Source organism: Papio anubis, chromosome 1 (genome assembly GCF_008728515.1).
Source record: "Papio anubis isolate 15944 chromosome 1, Panubis1.0, whole genome shotgun sequence".
NCBI classification, from domain to species: domain Eukaryota; kingdom Metazoa; phylum Chordata; class Mammalia; order Primates; family Cercopithecidae; genus Papio; species Papio anubis.
Genome location: NC_044976.1, coordinates 181,073,272 through 181,090,374, shown reverse-complemented (window position 1 = coordinate 181,090,374; position 17,103 = coordinate 181,073,272). Strand labels below are relative to the sequence as shown.

Below are 17,103 nucleotides of genomic sequence, written 5' to 3'. Positions count from 1 at the left end.
AGGGAAGGCATTTTCAGGTGTGAGGAATAGTGAATTCAAAGAATGATAGGTAGAGTAACTTCAGATGAACATATAAAGGGGAAAAGGGGAAATTGTTGACAGTGATCTTTTTTACCTAAACTATAGCAATACCCCAGATGTGAAAAATTAGAATATATGACCAAGATATTAGACATATTTTTATAAATCTAATTTGAAAAGAAAATTAATAATCAGAGAGTAGATATGAGCTCAGTTAAAGATGGCCCTTTTGTGCTCACCAAATAAGTGTGTTTTATTTCTGTTTATATTGTTCTTGCCCTCTGAGAGCTATAAAACATTTGTTTTTTGTTTTTTGTTTTGAGTCAGAGTCTCGCTCTGTCACCCAGGCTAGAGTGCAGTGGTGCAATCTCAGCTCACTGCCAGCTCCGCCTTCCAGGTTCACGCCATTCTCCTGCCACAGCCTCCCAAGTTGCTGGGACTACAGGTGCCCGCCACCACACCCGGCTAATTTTTTGTATTTTAGTAGAGACGGGGTTTCACCGTGTTAGCCAGGATGGTCTTGATCCCCTGACCTCGTGATCCACCTGCCTTGGCCTCCCAAAACATTTGTTTCTTATTATGATAATTGCTTAGATAAATTGTTTATGTCTTTATATAAATGTTAATCCATTCCCCCTTTTAAATAGTTCTAACATAGTGATTTCTAGGTAATAAAATTAGTGAATAGAATTTTTCACTCAGTTTCTTTGTTGTTACATATTTTCATGACTCTAAAAAACAAAATACTTTCCTATATTATAATTTACAAACTTATAAGAAAGATGTTCTGCTGGATCACCACATTCCTTTAATTTTAAAAAATACTGGCCAGACATGGTGGCTCATACCTGTAATCCCAGCACTTTGGGAAGCCAGGACAGGAGAACTGCTTGAGTTCCAGACCAGCCTAGGCATCATAGTGTGAGACCCTGACTCTACTAAAAAATAAAATAAAATAAAAATAACTGGATGTGGTGGCACACGCCTGTAGCCCCAGCTACTCGGGATGCTGAGGCAGGAGGATCACTTGAGCCCAGGAGTTCAACATGGCAGTGCTATGTTCTTGCCACTGTACTGCAGCCTGGGTGATGGAGCAAGACTCTGTCTTAAAAAAACTAAAACAAAAAACTAAAAAGGCAAATACTTGAAATAAAATTAATCTAGCTTGAAAAGTGTGGAATCCAGTGGAGCTTCATTAAAAATTTAGAACACAGGTATATGAACCTTAAAATCAGTTCTTATGAATGCATAATATTAAGCACCACACCCCAGGTCCAGGAACAATTTTTGTTATCTTTATATTCAAACTTAACTTTTCTGTGTCTCTTGACCTCAAGATAAGTGTATTCCTCCCAAAAGACTTCCACATTTTTGGTGACATCAGCTCCCACATTGGTCAGTGGTAAATAGCTTAAGACTGACTCTGAAAGGCACATGAAATTGCAGTTCTTCAATTAAGCCTAATAATAAATTGAATGTGGATTTACCCAAAAATTGCATTATCACTATATTGCGAGGATGGGAGAGGGAATAGTGAGCCATGTGAATGTGTTAAAATCCTCATAATCTCATTAAATTTATCATAATCATCAGTGAATAATGTCTAAAATTGAGTAATCGAGATAAAACACTATACACATACTATTTTACTATATGGAGGCTAAGTAGAAGAAATAGCTACAAATTTTGAAAATGTTTGGTCTCTAGGGATGGAAAGAAGGTGGCCAGGGGCCTTTTTTTTTTTTTTTAAACAATAGCTTTCTCACAATGACTAGTATTACTTTGTTTAAAAATTTTTTAAGTAAAATAAATATGGCTTAATACATAGTAGTTTCCCTTCCCAAAAATTTCACATTCTTTAAATACATATATTTAAAGAGCTAATTTCCTTGAGATTAATAATGAGCAAATCTATGAATTATATAGTTCTGGTCTTTTGGCAATTTGTGTACTTAAGACTTTTGTGTAGCTAAAACTGGACTGGACTTCTAAATCCTGGGTGCTAGTACCTGCAAGTATTACTTGAGCACTGTCTTCCCCATGTAAAAATAGAACATTTCTTAAATTCGACCATGGTTGTGAAATCCAAGCTTAATTTCATTCACATCAAAAAGCAAGACAAAACTTTCTTCAAATACAGGGTAAGGCAAATGGAGAATAAAAGTACAAATAACACAGTGAATAAATCTGCTAATCTTTTCTGATATTAGCTATTAAGTCCACTGTACCTGTTAGAATGTAATCTCAATTGATCAAGGATCTTAACCAGCTTATATTTCTGGGCCCTAGAAGAAAGCCTGGTATACGGTATAGCAGTGAAATATATTTGTTAATGATTACTCAAATTCAGTAATACTTCATATTGCATATTATACCATTTAAGAAAAAACTAAATTGGTAGAAATAATTCTAAAATATAATGTGTACTTTCCTGCAAAATAAAATGCAACTTTCCTCTTGAACCTGTGCTTATTCGTAGGACATATGTGAGTCTTGTTGGTAGGACATGTGCTCATTAGTATGCCTGTTTATGAAAAATGTGATGGGAAACATACTCAATTTGTTTATTTCTCAGGCCTACTACTACTGTGCCATAATAGAGGATGTGATTCTGCGCTTTGCTTGGACTATCCAAATCTCGATTACCTCTACAACTTTGTTGCCTCATTCTGGGGACATAATTGCTACTGTCTTTGCCCCCCTTGAGGTTTTCCGGTAAGCAAACTACTGAAAAGTTTATTAAAGATTCTTTTTAACCTAAAAGACACCCAATACTTACAAATTAGAATTTATTATAACTTGTACTTGAAAATCTTAAATTTTCCAACTTTTCTCAAATTTCTCATCAGCCTTAGAATTGGAAAACCATGTTGGCCAGGCTGATCTCAAACTCTTGACCTCAGTTGATCCACCCACCTCAGCCTCCCAAATAAGATGATATAAAGATATTTTCAGACAGGTGTATAACATTCCTCTGAGTCAGGATAGACAAATACTGTCTGTTAAAATAAGATAGAAGCTGGAAACCAAAAGATAAACTAGTACTCCTTCCCTTCCTTCCCTTCCTGAATGCCTCGGCCTGGCGCCTAAACTCCCCATCGCTGCTGCCACCTCCCCACCCACTTCTTTCTCTTTCATGGGTGCTACTTCATCAATTTTTTAAAAAAAATTCTAGTAAAAAAAGAAAAATACCTCATGACTATTGTATTTCTTTTTAAAAAATCATTTGCTTACTAATTAATCAAATGTTCTATCCCATTTAAAACAAACAAAAAACCCCATCTTTAGATCAGCTTTCTCCCTCCAACTGTTGCCGATCTTTCTGCTGTCCTTTATAGCAAAACTCTTCAAGAGATGTCTGCACTTGCTGTCTCCACTCTCACTTCTCTCCCATTCTCTTTTTCATTCAAATATGTATTCCCAATACTCAAACTAAACCACTTTTGTTAATAATCTATAATAATAATATTGTAGTGCCTACTATGTAGCTGACAGCATTCTAAGCCTTTTACCTTTATTAAATCCTCACAGCAATCTTAGCAAGTAGGTACTGTTATCATGTCTTTTACTGATGACACCGAAGCATAGGTTAAGTAACTAATCCAAGGTCATTACAGCTAGCAAATGGTAAAGTCATGATTTGAATCTAGACAGTCACCCAGAGCCTATGCTATTAGATCCATACTCCCCATTTTGCTAAATCCCCTAGTCAGTTCTCTGTACTTATCTTACTTTACTTCCCAGCAAAGCACTTTCTTCTCTTGACTTCTCAGAAACTACAGTCTCCTGTCTCACTAGCTATTCCTTGTCCACTCCTTTACTGGTTCTTCCTCCTTCTCCCAAACTTTTAAGTATTAGAGTGTTCCAGGATTTAATCTTCTGCGCTCTTCTCTCCTCTAGTTGTATTATTCCTAAACCTATTATTTGAAGTGCTGTCTTTATGCTATCTCTAGCCATAAACTTTCCCTTGAACTGCAGACTCTCGTCCACCTCTCTACTGAATTCTCCCATATCTGATGAATAACTTTAACCTAGCATCTCTGATCTTAGTAAATGGTGTCACCTTTCACTTAGACCGAAAACCCTAAGACCACTTACATCCCATGTCAGTAAGTTCTGTCACCTCCATCTTTATAAATAAATCCTTTGTCTGTCTGCTTCTCATCACTTCTGTTATTACCACCTTTAAGTCACCATCATCTCTTTTCTGGACTGCTGCAACAGCCCTTCTAATTGGTCTTTCTTCAGCTGTTCTTGTCTCCCTTTGATCTCTTCACCATTCAGCAGGACCTTTTTCAAACAAATCACTTTATTCTCCTGTTGTTCTCTCATTGTTCTCCATTAGACCTAAAATTTAAACTATGGTTTAAAAGGCCCTCTGTGGATGGGCCCTCTTCCACCCCTCCATCATTATCTCCTGCTATTTTAACCTCACTTATTCTTAGCCCCACTGACTTGCTGTTTCCAACTTGCCTTTTTATACTTGCCATTTTCCTCTGCCTGGGAGGCTTTCCTCCAGGATTTTTACATGACTTGCTTCTTTATATCATTCAGGTTTTCAATAGCTGCCATGTCTTCAAAGCTTTCCCTAACCAGTCTTAATGACGGCATACTCTATTCCCTTGTCCTGCTTTATTTTCTTCACAGTACTTATCATTAGCCGATTGATTGTTTACTTGCTCATTGTCTGTCTCCACTACTAGAAATTACACCCCATAAGGACAAAAAGGCTTTGTGTCATTCTGTGCCTTTACTGCCTTATGGTAGACATTCAGTAACTATTTGTCAAATAAGTTGAAAGAATGAGCACTCTAAAACTGCATTCCATGAGTCCCTTCCTTTTTCGTAGTCTAGTCTTATTTCCCTTACCCATCCCCCACCCCCAACCTCCCCGCAACACCATCTTTCCCTATTTTAATATTCAGGCCCTTAATTCTGTGTTTTTGTTTCCATGAGTGGAAACTTGATACCCTGGGAGGTTTACAAGTAGCAGAAGTATCTTACAATTTCATAAGTACTTTGATCTACCCCATTTTGCTAAGGCGATTTGTGTGGAACTTCTTCCGCCTGGAGAATGAACATCTGAATAACTGTGGTGAATTCCGTGCTGTGCGGGACATCTCTGTGGCCCCCCTGAACGCAGATGATCAGACTCTCCTAGAACAGATGATGGACCAGGATGATGGGGTACGAAACCGCCAGAAGAATCGGTCATGGAAGTACAACCAGAGCATATCCCTGCGCCGGCCTCGCCTCGCTTCTCAGTATGTATGGCTTCTACTTCTGTGAGGCATATTTCCTTTGGGTTTTAGCATTGGGTAACATGTAAGCTACGAAGCTATCAGGTTGAACCAAATGAAATTGCCAATACTCAGCCATTTTTCGCCTACAAAAAAAAACAGTAATAAGCAGCAATTTCATATGATACAACCTATAGACTATCTAAATGAGCATAGCATATAGAGTAAATGTCATCAATGCATAACCTAGTAATTTGGCATTAAAGATCCACTGTCTGGAGGAAAAGGTTGTTGGAGAGTGATTTATTAATACTTGACTCTTCTGTATGTTTTGTATACAAATGATTTTTATGTTGTAAACTTTAGGAATCCTGCCATCTATGCCTTGACCAAATTACTTAATTTCTGTTTTCTGCCCCTCATCTGTAAACTGGAATTAGTATGGTTCTTGCTCATAGGGCAGTTAAGTGGATTATATTCATTATTACATAGAACTTGGACCAGTTCCCTCACAGAAAGAGCCTACTAAATATAAACTATTATTATTTGTATCTTCTTATTAAATACCTACAGCAATGTTTTTATCAGTCATTGACTACATATGTTGCTAAAAGTTACCATAAATATACAGTATATGGTGACTGCATTCAAAATTTAGAGACAATAGATAGCACAGTAGATTGGAATGAAGGAGACTTAGGTTGAGGATGAACAGTTTTCTAAAGGATAAGGGAATGAATAGACTAGAGACACAGTAAAGAACATAAAGGTAGAAATGAAGTGCAGAAAGAACAACCATGTGACTAGAATTATAGTAAGAATAATTTTTCTGAATAGATGAAGTATGATTGTAAAAGGCTGAAAATGCAAACTTGATCTTGTAGGCAGGAATGAGTCACAGAGAATTTTTTTTTTTTTTTTTTTTGAGATGGAGTCTTGTTCTGTCACCCAGGCTGGAGTGCAGTGGTGCGATCTCCACTCACTGCAAGCTCCACCCCCCGGATTCACACCATTCTCCCGCCTCAGCCTCTCAAGTAGCTGAGACTAGAGGCGCCCGCTACCACGCCCGGCTAATTTTTTGTATTTTTAGTAGAGACAGGCTTTCACCATGTTAGCCAGGATGGTCTCGATCTCCTGACCTCGTGATCCGTCCGCCTTGGCCTCCCAAAGTGCTGGGATTATAGGTGTGAGCCACTGCACCCGGCCACGAATCACAGAGAATTTTTTTGCAGAAGAATGACATTGTGAAAGTAGTATCCTAGGAAGTTTTAATAGCACTGTGTAAGATAGATTAGGCAAGGGAAAACTCAAGGCCAGAAAGCCAGATGAAAAGCTATGCAGTACTTTAATGTATGGGGCAGTGAAGATTCAGATTAGGGTGCTTAGAGTTGGACCAAAAGGAATGTAAGGAGAAGTTTCGAAGGAAGTAAGAAACAGAAGGTAGTATCAGTAACTCACTGGGTATGGAAGAGTAGAGTAGAACCTGCTGAGCTTTAAATAGAGATTTGGAAGTTCTCTGAAGAAGGCAGAGAAAAGCAGAGAGCAGGGAACTGAGTCTTATTCCCTGGCTCAACCACATTAGCCAGGGAAGAAACACAGACAAGAGAAAAAAAGAAAATAAACAAAAGAGGCAGGAGTAGTCAGGGAGGTAGTAGGAAGGGCATCAAAACGAAGCATGGTTGGTACTGTGATCCCAAGGAAGCAGAGTTTGAAGAAGCTGGGGCAGGGGAGCACTGAGTGGGTCAGCGAGATAAGTGCCACAAAGGACTGGAAGAAAATGCTGAGTGTGGTTGGTGACCTCACTGAGCTCCTGATTTTGAAGTCTAATTATCCTTTTTAGTTACCAGCAGAGGGCAATCTAAACATAGACTATTTCTGCTTCAGAAACAAGGGGCTCTTTGGCAATAGATTATTCTGTTCCATTTCAGGTGTTTAATGGAGAAACACTGGGAAACCAGATTGCACCGAGAGTAAGACATTAGGAATGGAGTGGTTGATGTGCAGTGGAGAGAGCAGGGAATCCAAAATAAGATCTGAGTTTCAGTACTGACTTTATCACTCATGCAACCTTTAGCATATCCTTAATGTGTGTGGTTTTTTTGTTTGTTCGCTTGTTTGAAACAATATCTCACTCCATTGCCCAGGTTGGATCAGTGCAGCAGCACGATCATGACTCACTGCAGCCTCAACCTCCTGGGTTCAAGCACTCCTCCCACCTCAGCCTCCCAAGGAGCTGAGACTACAAGCCTGCACCACTCTACCCAGCTAATTTTTTATTTTTTGTAGAGACAGGGTCTTACTATGTTGCCCAGGCTAGTCTCAAACTCCTAACCTCAAGAAATCTTCCCTCCTTGGCCTCCCAAAGTGCTGGGATTACAGGCATGAGCCACCACACTCAGCCACTCGATTTTATTGTTGGTATTTATAGTGGTAGATGGTTTATGTTGGGCTGAAATATGCTTCACTGTAATTTCACTGTAACTTTAACCATTTGATCCTAGTTGGGCTCTCTCACATAACTAATAATGAGTCTCCTCCCTCTTCTGCATTGTATGTTGTCAACTCTTTGAAGAGAAATAACTGTTATGCCTCTCCTTAGGTTTTCTCTTCTGCTGGCTAACTCTTTTGGTTTCTCATGTATGCCTCAAGTGGTGTTATATCTGTCATCCTCCTCATCCTTATCACAATTCCTTACATTTGTTTTGTAGGGTTTTGTTTTTGTTTTGTTTTTGAGATGTGGTCTCAGTCTGTCACCTAGGCTGGAGCGCAGTAGTGTGATCATAGCTTACTGCAGCCTTGAGCTCCTGGGCTGAAGTGATCCTCCTGCCTCAGCTTCCTGAGTAGCTGGGGCTACAGGTGTGCACTATCATACCTGGCTTTTTTTTTTTTTTTTAAGAGACAGAGTCTCACTGTGATGCTCAGACTGGTCTCAAACTCCTGGGCTCAGGCCATCCTCTTATGTCAGCCTCCCAAGGAGCTGGGATTTTAGGAACCAACCAGTTTCTTGTTTGTTTAATGCTTTTTTCATCCATGTTCTCACTTGATAATGCACACCGTCTCCATGAGGTGAAAGTGGTATTAAATGAAATTGGTATTATCATTCCTGCCTTACAGAGATGGAAACAGGCACTCAAAGGATTAAATAGATGCATCATAAAATCAAAGTCAGGTGGCCAGGTTCAGTGGCTCACGCCTATAATCCTAACACTTTGGGAGGCCAAGGCGGACAGATTACCTGAGGTCAGAAGTTTGAGACCAGCCTGGCCAACATGGTGAAAGCCCATCTCTACTAAAAATACAAAAATTAGCCGGGCATGGTGGCACATGCCTGTAATCCCAGCTACTCAGGAGGCTGAGGCAGGAGAATTGCTTGAACCTGGGAGACAGAGGTTGCAGTGAGCTGAGATCGCACCACTACACTCCAGCCTGGCTGACAGAGTGAGACTCTGTCTCAAAAAAAAAAAAAAAAATCAATGTCAGTACTCAAACCCAGATGACTACCCTCTGCGTTGCGCATATCCTGCCATTGTTCTTGTTACCTTCCTCTGGTTGTGATCTAGTTTCTTAGTGTATTTCCAGTAATATCTGAAATTGAATTGGAAACTCTAGAATAATCCATCTGGTACAGCAGATAGTCCCTGTTTGGGATGTATGTTTAATGGTGGTAAGACTGGAAATGTGTCTAATACAGTGCAAGTGTTTATATTTGAGTAATGGACTAAGTGCTTTTTGTCCCCCTTGTTACCACTAGATCCAAGGCTCGTGACACTAAGGTATTGATAGAAGACACAGATGATGAAGCTAACACTTGAATTTTCTGAAGTCTAGATTCACGTCTTTGGTTTTCCTACTCTACAATCCTTTCCTCGACCAACGCAACCTCTAGTACCTTTCCAGCCGAAAACAGGAGAAAACACATAACACATTTTCCGAGCTCTTCCGGATCGGATCCTATGGACTCCAAACAAGCTCACTGTGTTTCTTTTCTTTTCTTCTGGTTTAATTTTAATTTTCTATTTTTAAAACAAATATTTACTTCATTTGCCAATCAGAGGATGTTTTAAGGAACAAAACATAGTATCTTATGGATTGTTTACAATCACAAGGACATAGATACCTATCAGGATGAAGAACAGGCATTGCAGGGACCCTCTGATGGGACAGTACTGAGATATCTCGGCTTCCGCTCGACCCGGTTTTGACTGGTTGAAACCGGACATTGGTTTTTAAATTTTTTGTCAGTTTATGTGGAGAATTTTTTTCTTTCCTTCATACCCAGCGCAAAGGCACTGGCCGCACTTGCAGGAAAAGTGCAACTTAAAGCAGTACCTTCATTCATGAAGCTACTTTTTAATTTGGTGTAACTTTTCTTATTTTGGGAAGGGTTGCTGGGTGGGTGGGAAATACGATGTATTTGTTACACATAGTTTTCTCATTATTTATGAAACTTAACCATAAAGAATGATATAACTCCTGTGCAATGAAGGTGATAACAGTAAAAGAAGGCAGGGGAAACTTGTGTTGGATGACATTTATGAGGGTCAGTCCCACATACCTCTTTCAGGAGACAACTTGTACCAGTTTGACCTTTTCTTTCCTTTGTTTTTATTTTAAGCCAAAGTTTCATTGCTAACCTCTTAAGTTGCTGCTGCTTTAGAGTCCTGAGCATATGTCTCATAACAAGGAATCCCACACCACACCACCAGCTGAATTTCATGGAAGAAGTTCTGATAATTTTTTTAACTTTTTAAGGAACAGATGTGGAATACACTGGCCCATATTTCAACCTTAACAGCTGAAGCTATGCCTTATTATGCATCCGCATGTATGGTCACTGTAGCATGACCTTTGCTAGCTCTGAATCAGAAGACAGAGGTATTTCAGAGGCTCTGTGTGCCCTCACTAGATAGTTTTTCTTCTGGGCTCAACCACTTTAGCCAGAATTTGATCAAATTAAAAGTCTGTCATGGGGAAACTATATTTTTGAGCACATGGAACAAATTATCCTTCCTCATTCACATTATGTTGATACAAAAGACCTTGGCAGCCATTTCTCCCAGCAGTTTTAAAGGATGTGATCATTGGATTTCATGCCATCCCATGATAGAAAACCTGTTTTAAAATTGTAGGGATCTAAACTTGGTCATACATGAGAAGTACACTGCTTAGAAATAGTAGACCATTATGATCTGTCCACAGTGCCCATTGTCACTTCTTTGTCTCATTTCTTCCCTTTGTTCCTTAGTCATCCAAATAAGCCTGAAAGCCGTAAGAGATACTACATTATTGAATATGGTTGGCATTAAATTTAGCATTTCATTATCTAACAAAATTAATATAAATTCCAGGACATGGTAAAATGTGTTTTAATAACCCCCAGACCAAGATGAAAATTCCAAGTCAATACCAGCAGATTCATGAAAGTAAATTTAGTCCTATAATTTTCAGCTTAATTGAAACAAAGGAACAAATAAGTGGAAGGGCAGCTATTATTACCATTTGCTTAGTCAAAACATTCGGTTACTGCCCTTTAATACACTCCTTCTATCATCAGCACTTCCACCATGTATTAAAGTCTTTACCCATCCCTGTTGTAACTCCAGTAAGATTAAAGTTACTGTTACTAGAAAATTTTTATCAATTAACTGACAAATAGTTTCTTTTTAAAGTAGTTTCTTCCATCTTTCTTCTGACTAGCTTCCAAAATTTGTTCCCTTTTTGAATCCGGTTTTTTTGTTTTGTGTTGTTTTCTGGAAAAAATCATACAACTTTGTGCTTCTATTGCTTTTTTGTGTTTTGTCAAGCATGTCCCTTGACCCAAAATGGAAGAGTAAATGTTTAATTAATGCTTTTTAGTTTAAATAAATTGAATCATTTATAATAATCAGTGTTAACAAGTTAGTGACCCTTGGTAGATTAAAGGTTGCATTATTTATACTTGAGGTTTTTTTTTCCCCTGAGTATTCTGTTTTTTATACTTTAAAACTATGGGGGAAATATCACTGGTCTGTCAAGAAACAGCAGTAATTACTACTGAGTTAAATTGAAAAGTCCAGTGGACCAGGCATTTCTTATATAAATAAAATTGGTGGTACTAATGTGTATCCAGAGCCATTTGAATTGTTAACTCTATTCTTTATTAGTGAATCTCAGTGATGGCACACATAAAATCTTACCGTTGACTTCTGCTGTTTGAATTCCCCAGTGTTTTTACATTAATGTATCCTATGGCCAGTTTAGTCTTTCTTCAACTGTTATGATTCTAGGCCCTAATCGGTCTTATTCTTTCACATATGATGCAATGATAAATGTAACCCTTTTCTGAAGTGTTTGTCAGATTAGCATAGTCTATTCAAAAATAAGGCTTATGTAACTTTCAGCTTGCTATGTGACAGAAGTTTAAATATGTATTTAAGTACACAGCTTTATGTTCCTCTTAAAGCTGTGAAGAGAAAAGAGGGCTTTTCCTCATCAAGAGACCTTGGGAGACAAAGCATACATTTAATTTTTTTCTTTCAAAAAAGGCAATGTGCACTTTCCTCTCCTAAATTTTATATGACCTAGCAGTTGCGAATGTTGTGTCCACCCTGCAATTTGGTTGGAGGCTCCCATACACTGAAATTCTCAATAGAACTCTTAAAAATGAACATTGGCTGGGCGCAGTGGCTCACATCTGTAATCCCAGCACTTTGGGAGGCCAAGGTGGGCAGGTCACGATCTCAGGAGTTTGAGACCAGCCTGACCAACATGGTGAAACCCCATCTCTACTAAAAATACAAAAATTAGCTGGGCGTGGTGGTGCATGCCTGTAATCCCAGCTACTCGGGAGGCTGAGGCAGGAGAATTGCTTGAACCCGGGAAGCAGAGGTTGCAGTGAGACGAGATCATGCCACTGCACTCCAGCCTGGCTGACAGAGCGAGACTCCGTCTAAAAAAAAAAAAAAATCACATACTCATTTTAAAGGAGCAGCAACCTAACCAAAGTTAAAACTTCATTTGATTTTAGGTTTAGAAATTCTAGTTTTATTTTGGAGAATCACTCAGTTTTTAATATCAATTAAAATACTCTTCAAAGGAATGAAAAGGAAGTCTAAGTAAATGAATAAAACTCGTTTTTCATTTTATGATAGTATAGAAAGCATTGATGTGTGTAGAGAAATTAAAAGACAAAAGTGGTTTACTGTCTATGCACAAATGAGTGCCTATATTTAAAGCTGCCTATGCCATTACAGTGGCATAATCGTTGATTTCACAGCATACAGAGAAACAATGAAATCAAAGATTAAATCATTAATTAGGTTATGATGGTCATTTGTAAGACTGGAAAGTAGTCAAAAACCCAGGTGCAACTTTTTTTCAGCACTCCGCCATTAGGCTCCTTAGGCAAGCTGCTTAACTTCAGTCAGAAGCAATGGTGTGGGAGAACACCATTCACCTCAGTAGTAACTTATAAAAACCATGTAAAGAGGAAAATGGGCCCCAGCCGCTAGGATCCCTGACTTCCTGATATTCTAAACATGAGAGTTCTATGACTTTAACTGAGCTTTTTACCAGAAGTAACGTGTTGATATGTATTATCTTTCTACCATGCTTTGACCAAAGTACATTCACAGTAACTAGAGAAAGCAGTTCATCCATTTCTGGATAGGTGAACCAGGGCAAGGTAAGAACAGAAAAAAAGTAAAGTAGTACTGAGTCATACAGGTATCAGATTAACAGACATTTGTTGATGATAAGTAAAATAACTTTGGAGATAGCAGAGAAGAGCAAGATGTTGGACGTTGGCAGTAAGCCTCAGCAAGGCAGTTAGGAAATTACATGAGCCTGATGACTCGAAGGTGATGCCTCCATCTCTCCGCTCAGTGGTTATTAAATTGCTGGGAAAGACCTGCCTTTATTTTCCTATCATCTTTTCCCCATTACTTTGCATTATTCAGGAAATAGTTCTTTATTCCCAAATGTAATTTTCTAAGCAGTGACTACAAAAATTTCTTATTCTAAGGAAAATAATTAAGAAAATAACCCTATCTGTGGCATTATTTTAAAATGTGGGATACTCTGGAACAACTGTACTTTATCTGGTAAGCAGATTTCAGGTTATTGTTTTCTTTGAATGGTTTACATGAAATTTTCCTCTCAAAAAACAAGTACCTCTTACTGTACAACATTTGAGTTTTTAAAATTGAGATAGCTTCTGAGAGAAAAAAAAAGTTGAATTTGTGGCTCTGTCAACTACAAAATCACCACACTTTTCTCAAATATAATAGGAATTCAGTGTCATTACAGATAAGATCTCTCTAATGACCAGATGAAGACAATTGAAGGTTTGGTAGAACTTTTGCAAAAGTTAGGTAAAGAAGAATAAATCCAGTTTGTCAGCTTTGTTCATATTCTTTTTCTGAGTGATCTAAATTTTTCTTGCTTGTGATCATGAGCCAAGACAAGGAGTGTTAAAGGTTTTCTGAATGCAAACACGTATACGTTTCTGCATTTCATAAATCAGTCTTAATAGTAAATCCTACAAACTCTCAACTTTCTGCATTGTATTTTAAGTCTATACAATGTTAGAGCACATGGTAATGTGGGACAGAGTTGATTATATGATAGCATAAGAAATTTGCACTTGTTGTGTTACAAACCAATGATTTAACCAGCATACTCACCAAATAAGAAAAAGTAAAAACATCTCATTAGGTTTGGAAGAGCCTAAGTTAGTCCATACAGGAAGTTTGCCTGAGAACGGAGAGGAGCCTGTTGATTGGCATGACTCATGATGCCTTTCTTGTATGAATTATCAAAACTCTGATATTGAGTTGCCCCTAGAAAACAGCCTTCCAGAATATATTTGCTTATTTATGGTGGAAGATGAAGTGAGAACAAGATGAGTGTTTCCCTTAAAGTGAGGAGAATCATTATACTAATTTGCAACTGAAGTATGTTTCCTTGTAGCAAACCTTTGGTTTATTTTATCATCAAATCAAAGCCACCTTCAGTTTTTTGTATGGTGCCATCAACCTAAGGAGGACAATCAAATAACCTGTTGTTTGCCTTGGATTCAGTATATCTACTAAGTACACAGTCTCATATTGTATACCTTCAAACCAGTTACTTGACTATACTTCCACCATATTACCTTAGTTCTTCCTATGCCCTTTCCTCTGTGCCACCACAAGTCGGAGAGAAAGACTGCAGTACTTCTAGAAAGATGTGGACGTCTAAGAAAGAGCCAGGCTTCCATCTCACTATCCCTTGATCATTATCTCTGAAGTCCCTACCTGCACTTCCCTGATTGCCCTATAGCAACACCAGCATGGTGGGAATAGGGGGAAAGATTGTGAAAAATCCCTAAAGGGTAATTGTTCATGATGTTGTTATTTTGAATTGTAAAATTGTGAGCCACTCACATTTCAATTGCTAAAAGAACAGAACTCTTTATCATGTTGTGAAGATTAATTTCTTGCCATTTTCTGGATTAGCACAGAAGCTTGTATCAATGAAGAGTATTTAGGAGGGAAATAGGGTGAAGATTGTATTTTTCTGTTCAAACTCTCTCCTTCTATTTGTGTTTCCTTCACCCCTCTCCCTCCACCACACTGTGTTGGTCAAATGATACTATTCTATGAAACCCTGAGCTATAGTTGTCAAAAGTAACTATGGATTGTGATTAGTCTTCTGTGGGTGCTTCTTTCCCTCTTTTTTCTCCCTTACTCTCTTTCTCAGTCTCCACTCTGGTAAATGGAAAAGGTGACGTCGGAGAATTGATGCTTGCTTGGACTCATGTTGTATCTGTGACTATGCTATTAGCTGTCTCCTTTTTCCTTCCTATATGGGTAGAATTCTTACGACTTATGAAGTTCCCTTCTTGATAAGTAGGTTAAATGCACAATGTGGTACTGTTTTATAGTTTCTAGATGGTTGTATAAAGCAAAAAGTTAATGTGGTTATGTGTTTTTAAAAGAAAATAAGTGATTGGTTACTAAACTCTGTCCTTTTTTCATTATTACAAGTTCTCTCTGTTTTCCAACAGTTTGCTGACTCCTTTGTCACTGGTGAATGGTTTGTGTGACTGTGTTTTTCTCTCTGGGTTTCTTGAATTCCTGAACATAGTTCCCCTTAGGACTAATTTTCATCTGGGGTTAGGGCAAACAGACTACAGTGGTGAAAATTTTAAACTATCCTACCAAGTTAAAAAAAAGTTTAAATGGCCTTTTATCTTCAGGTAATATGTGAGGTGTGACTCTAAAGCAATGGGATTATTGCAACAAATCTTTCTTTTACTCACACAAAGAATCTCAAATATTACAACTATGAGGTGAAATGATGTGTCCAGTTACATTTTGGAGAGGTGGACACTGCTATCACTGCATACCCATGCCCTGTGAGGGAACATAGCACTTTTCTGCAGAATTCCTGGACTAATTATTGTTCCTTATATATGTCTAGGAAAGATTACAAAATTAACTGACCCTAAGATGAATATGCCCACAATGCAAAGAGAAAAATAATTTATCGACTAAAGCATCAAAGCCTTTTCATCTTACTTCAGTGCCATAAACTCTGTTATTACTATATTTCTGTGTAGGCTAAATCAGAATATGATAATATGGAGTTCCCAGGCCAAAGTCAGGATATGAATATATAAGAATCACTAGATACTCAACACCACTTTTACAATTTGATAGTACATACTCAACATTTGTATGCCTATAGTATTTTATATTTTTCCAAATATGTAGCATCTCAGAAATATTTAGATTAATGAGTCATCTCAGTTTGTTGATGAAGAGACAAAGACCTCGCTAGAGCAGCAGTCCACAATCCCAGATGGTGCTAGGAGGCTGCTCTGTCTTGTATCCATCCTAGACACATCCAGAAGAATCCTTAAAGTTTCAGTGACCTGCATCTTTATATGGATAGTTTTTATTAGATATTTTTAAGGTTATGGGAATAATGACCAATTTTATACCTTATTTATTAAGAGATGGGGTATTTTTCTATGTTGCCCAGGCTGGCCTCAAACTCCTGGGCACAAGTGGTCCCAATTAGCTGGGAGTGCAGGCATGCACCACCATGCCTGGCTTATACTTTTTGATTCACTTCTTTTTCTAGTGTCCCACCTTTTCCCTTAGAAGAATTGTGGAGTTCTTATATTCTTAAAAATTAATGTGTGTTTATTGAGTATGTGTTAATCCTATCATATACTAGGCATTACTTTAATATTTAGTTTTAGTTGAAGTTGGTTTTATTATCGTTAGTTTTATGGAGACAAGAAGGGAAAGGTGATAAAATTATTTCTAAACTACATACTTATCTGAAACCACTGCCAGAAAAGCCAGACCATCCTCCTACTAGGTATCACTGCCTCAGGGTAAGCTGAATTTTGTATCTCAAGTTACAGATTACTCTTCACCCCTTTCCAGGCAGATATTAAAGCCTCTTATTCTGGTTTTTTCCTTTAAAAAATAAAAAGTATCAGATCTGTCAAGAGCTATTTCTTCAGAATCTTCTATTGCCAAAAACTGTCCTTATAATCCATCTTATCATTCACTCACTCTGTCAGTGAGTCACATATTAGCACCACAGTTCAACCAATGCTTACCTTTATAAAATGAGAATTTCCCCTTATTTAAATAAATTGTATATTAACTGCAGTGCTGAATGGGAATGATAGTAAAGTATTCTGCCTTGCTCCACCTAGAGCACACCTATGGTCCATTCTACCTATGTGAATAATCAAAGTCAAGGCATGATTTTTGGCGATAGATGTACTATGCTACTTTGCTTCCTTATGACCAGTTTCTAGGTTAAGGAGAAAACCAAGTAGCTCAAGAGAACAGGCGGG

The 17,103-nt window shown here is 38.0% G+C and overlaps 1 protein-coding gene across 2 annotated transcripts in view; it reads left to right on the top strand.

Annotated features, from left to right (window-relative positions):
- Positions 1–16,748, top strand: part of XPR1 (xenotropic and polytropic retrovirus receptor 1) — a 265,026-nt gene extending 248,278 nt beyond the window's left edge. Inside the window, exons 13-15 of one of the 2 annotated variants that reach the window (XM_031658032.1) lie at positions 2,597–2,736; positions 5,064–5,285; positions 9,013–16,748. In XM_031658032.1, coding sequence (XP_031513892.1) covers positions 2,597–2,736; positions 5,064–5,285; positions 9,013–9,073 — 423 coding nt within the window. In that variant the 3' untranslated portion in view covers positions 9,074–16,748. The remainder of the gene's footprint in view (positions 1–2,596; positions 2,737–5,063; positions 5,286–9,012) is intronic. The other variant, XM_031658034.1, reaches the window with a different exon arrangement.
- Positions 16,749–17,103: the final 355 nt, after the last annotated feature.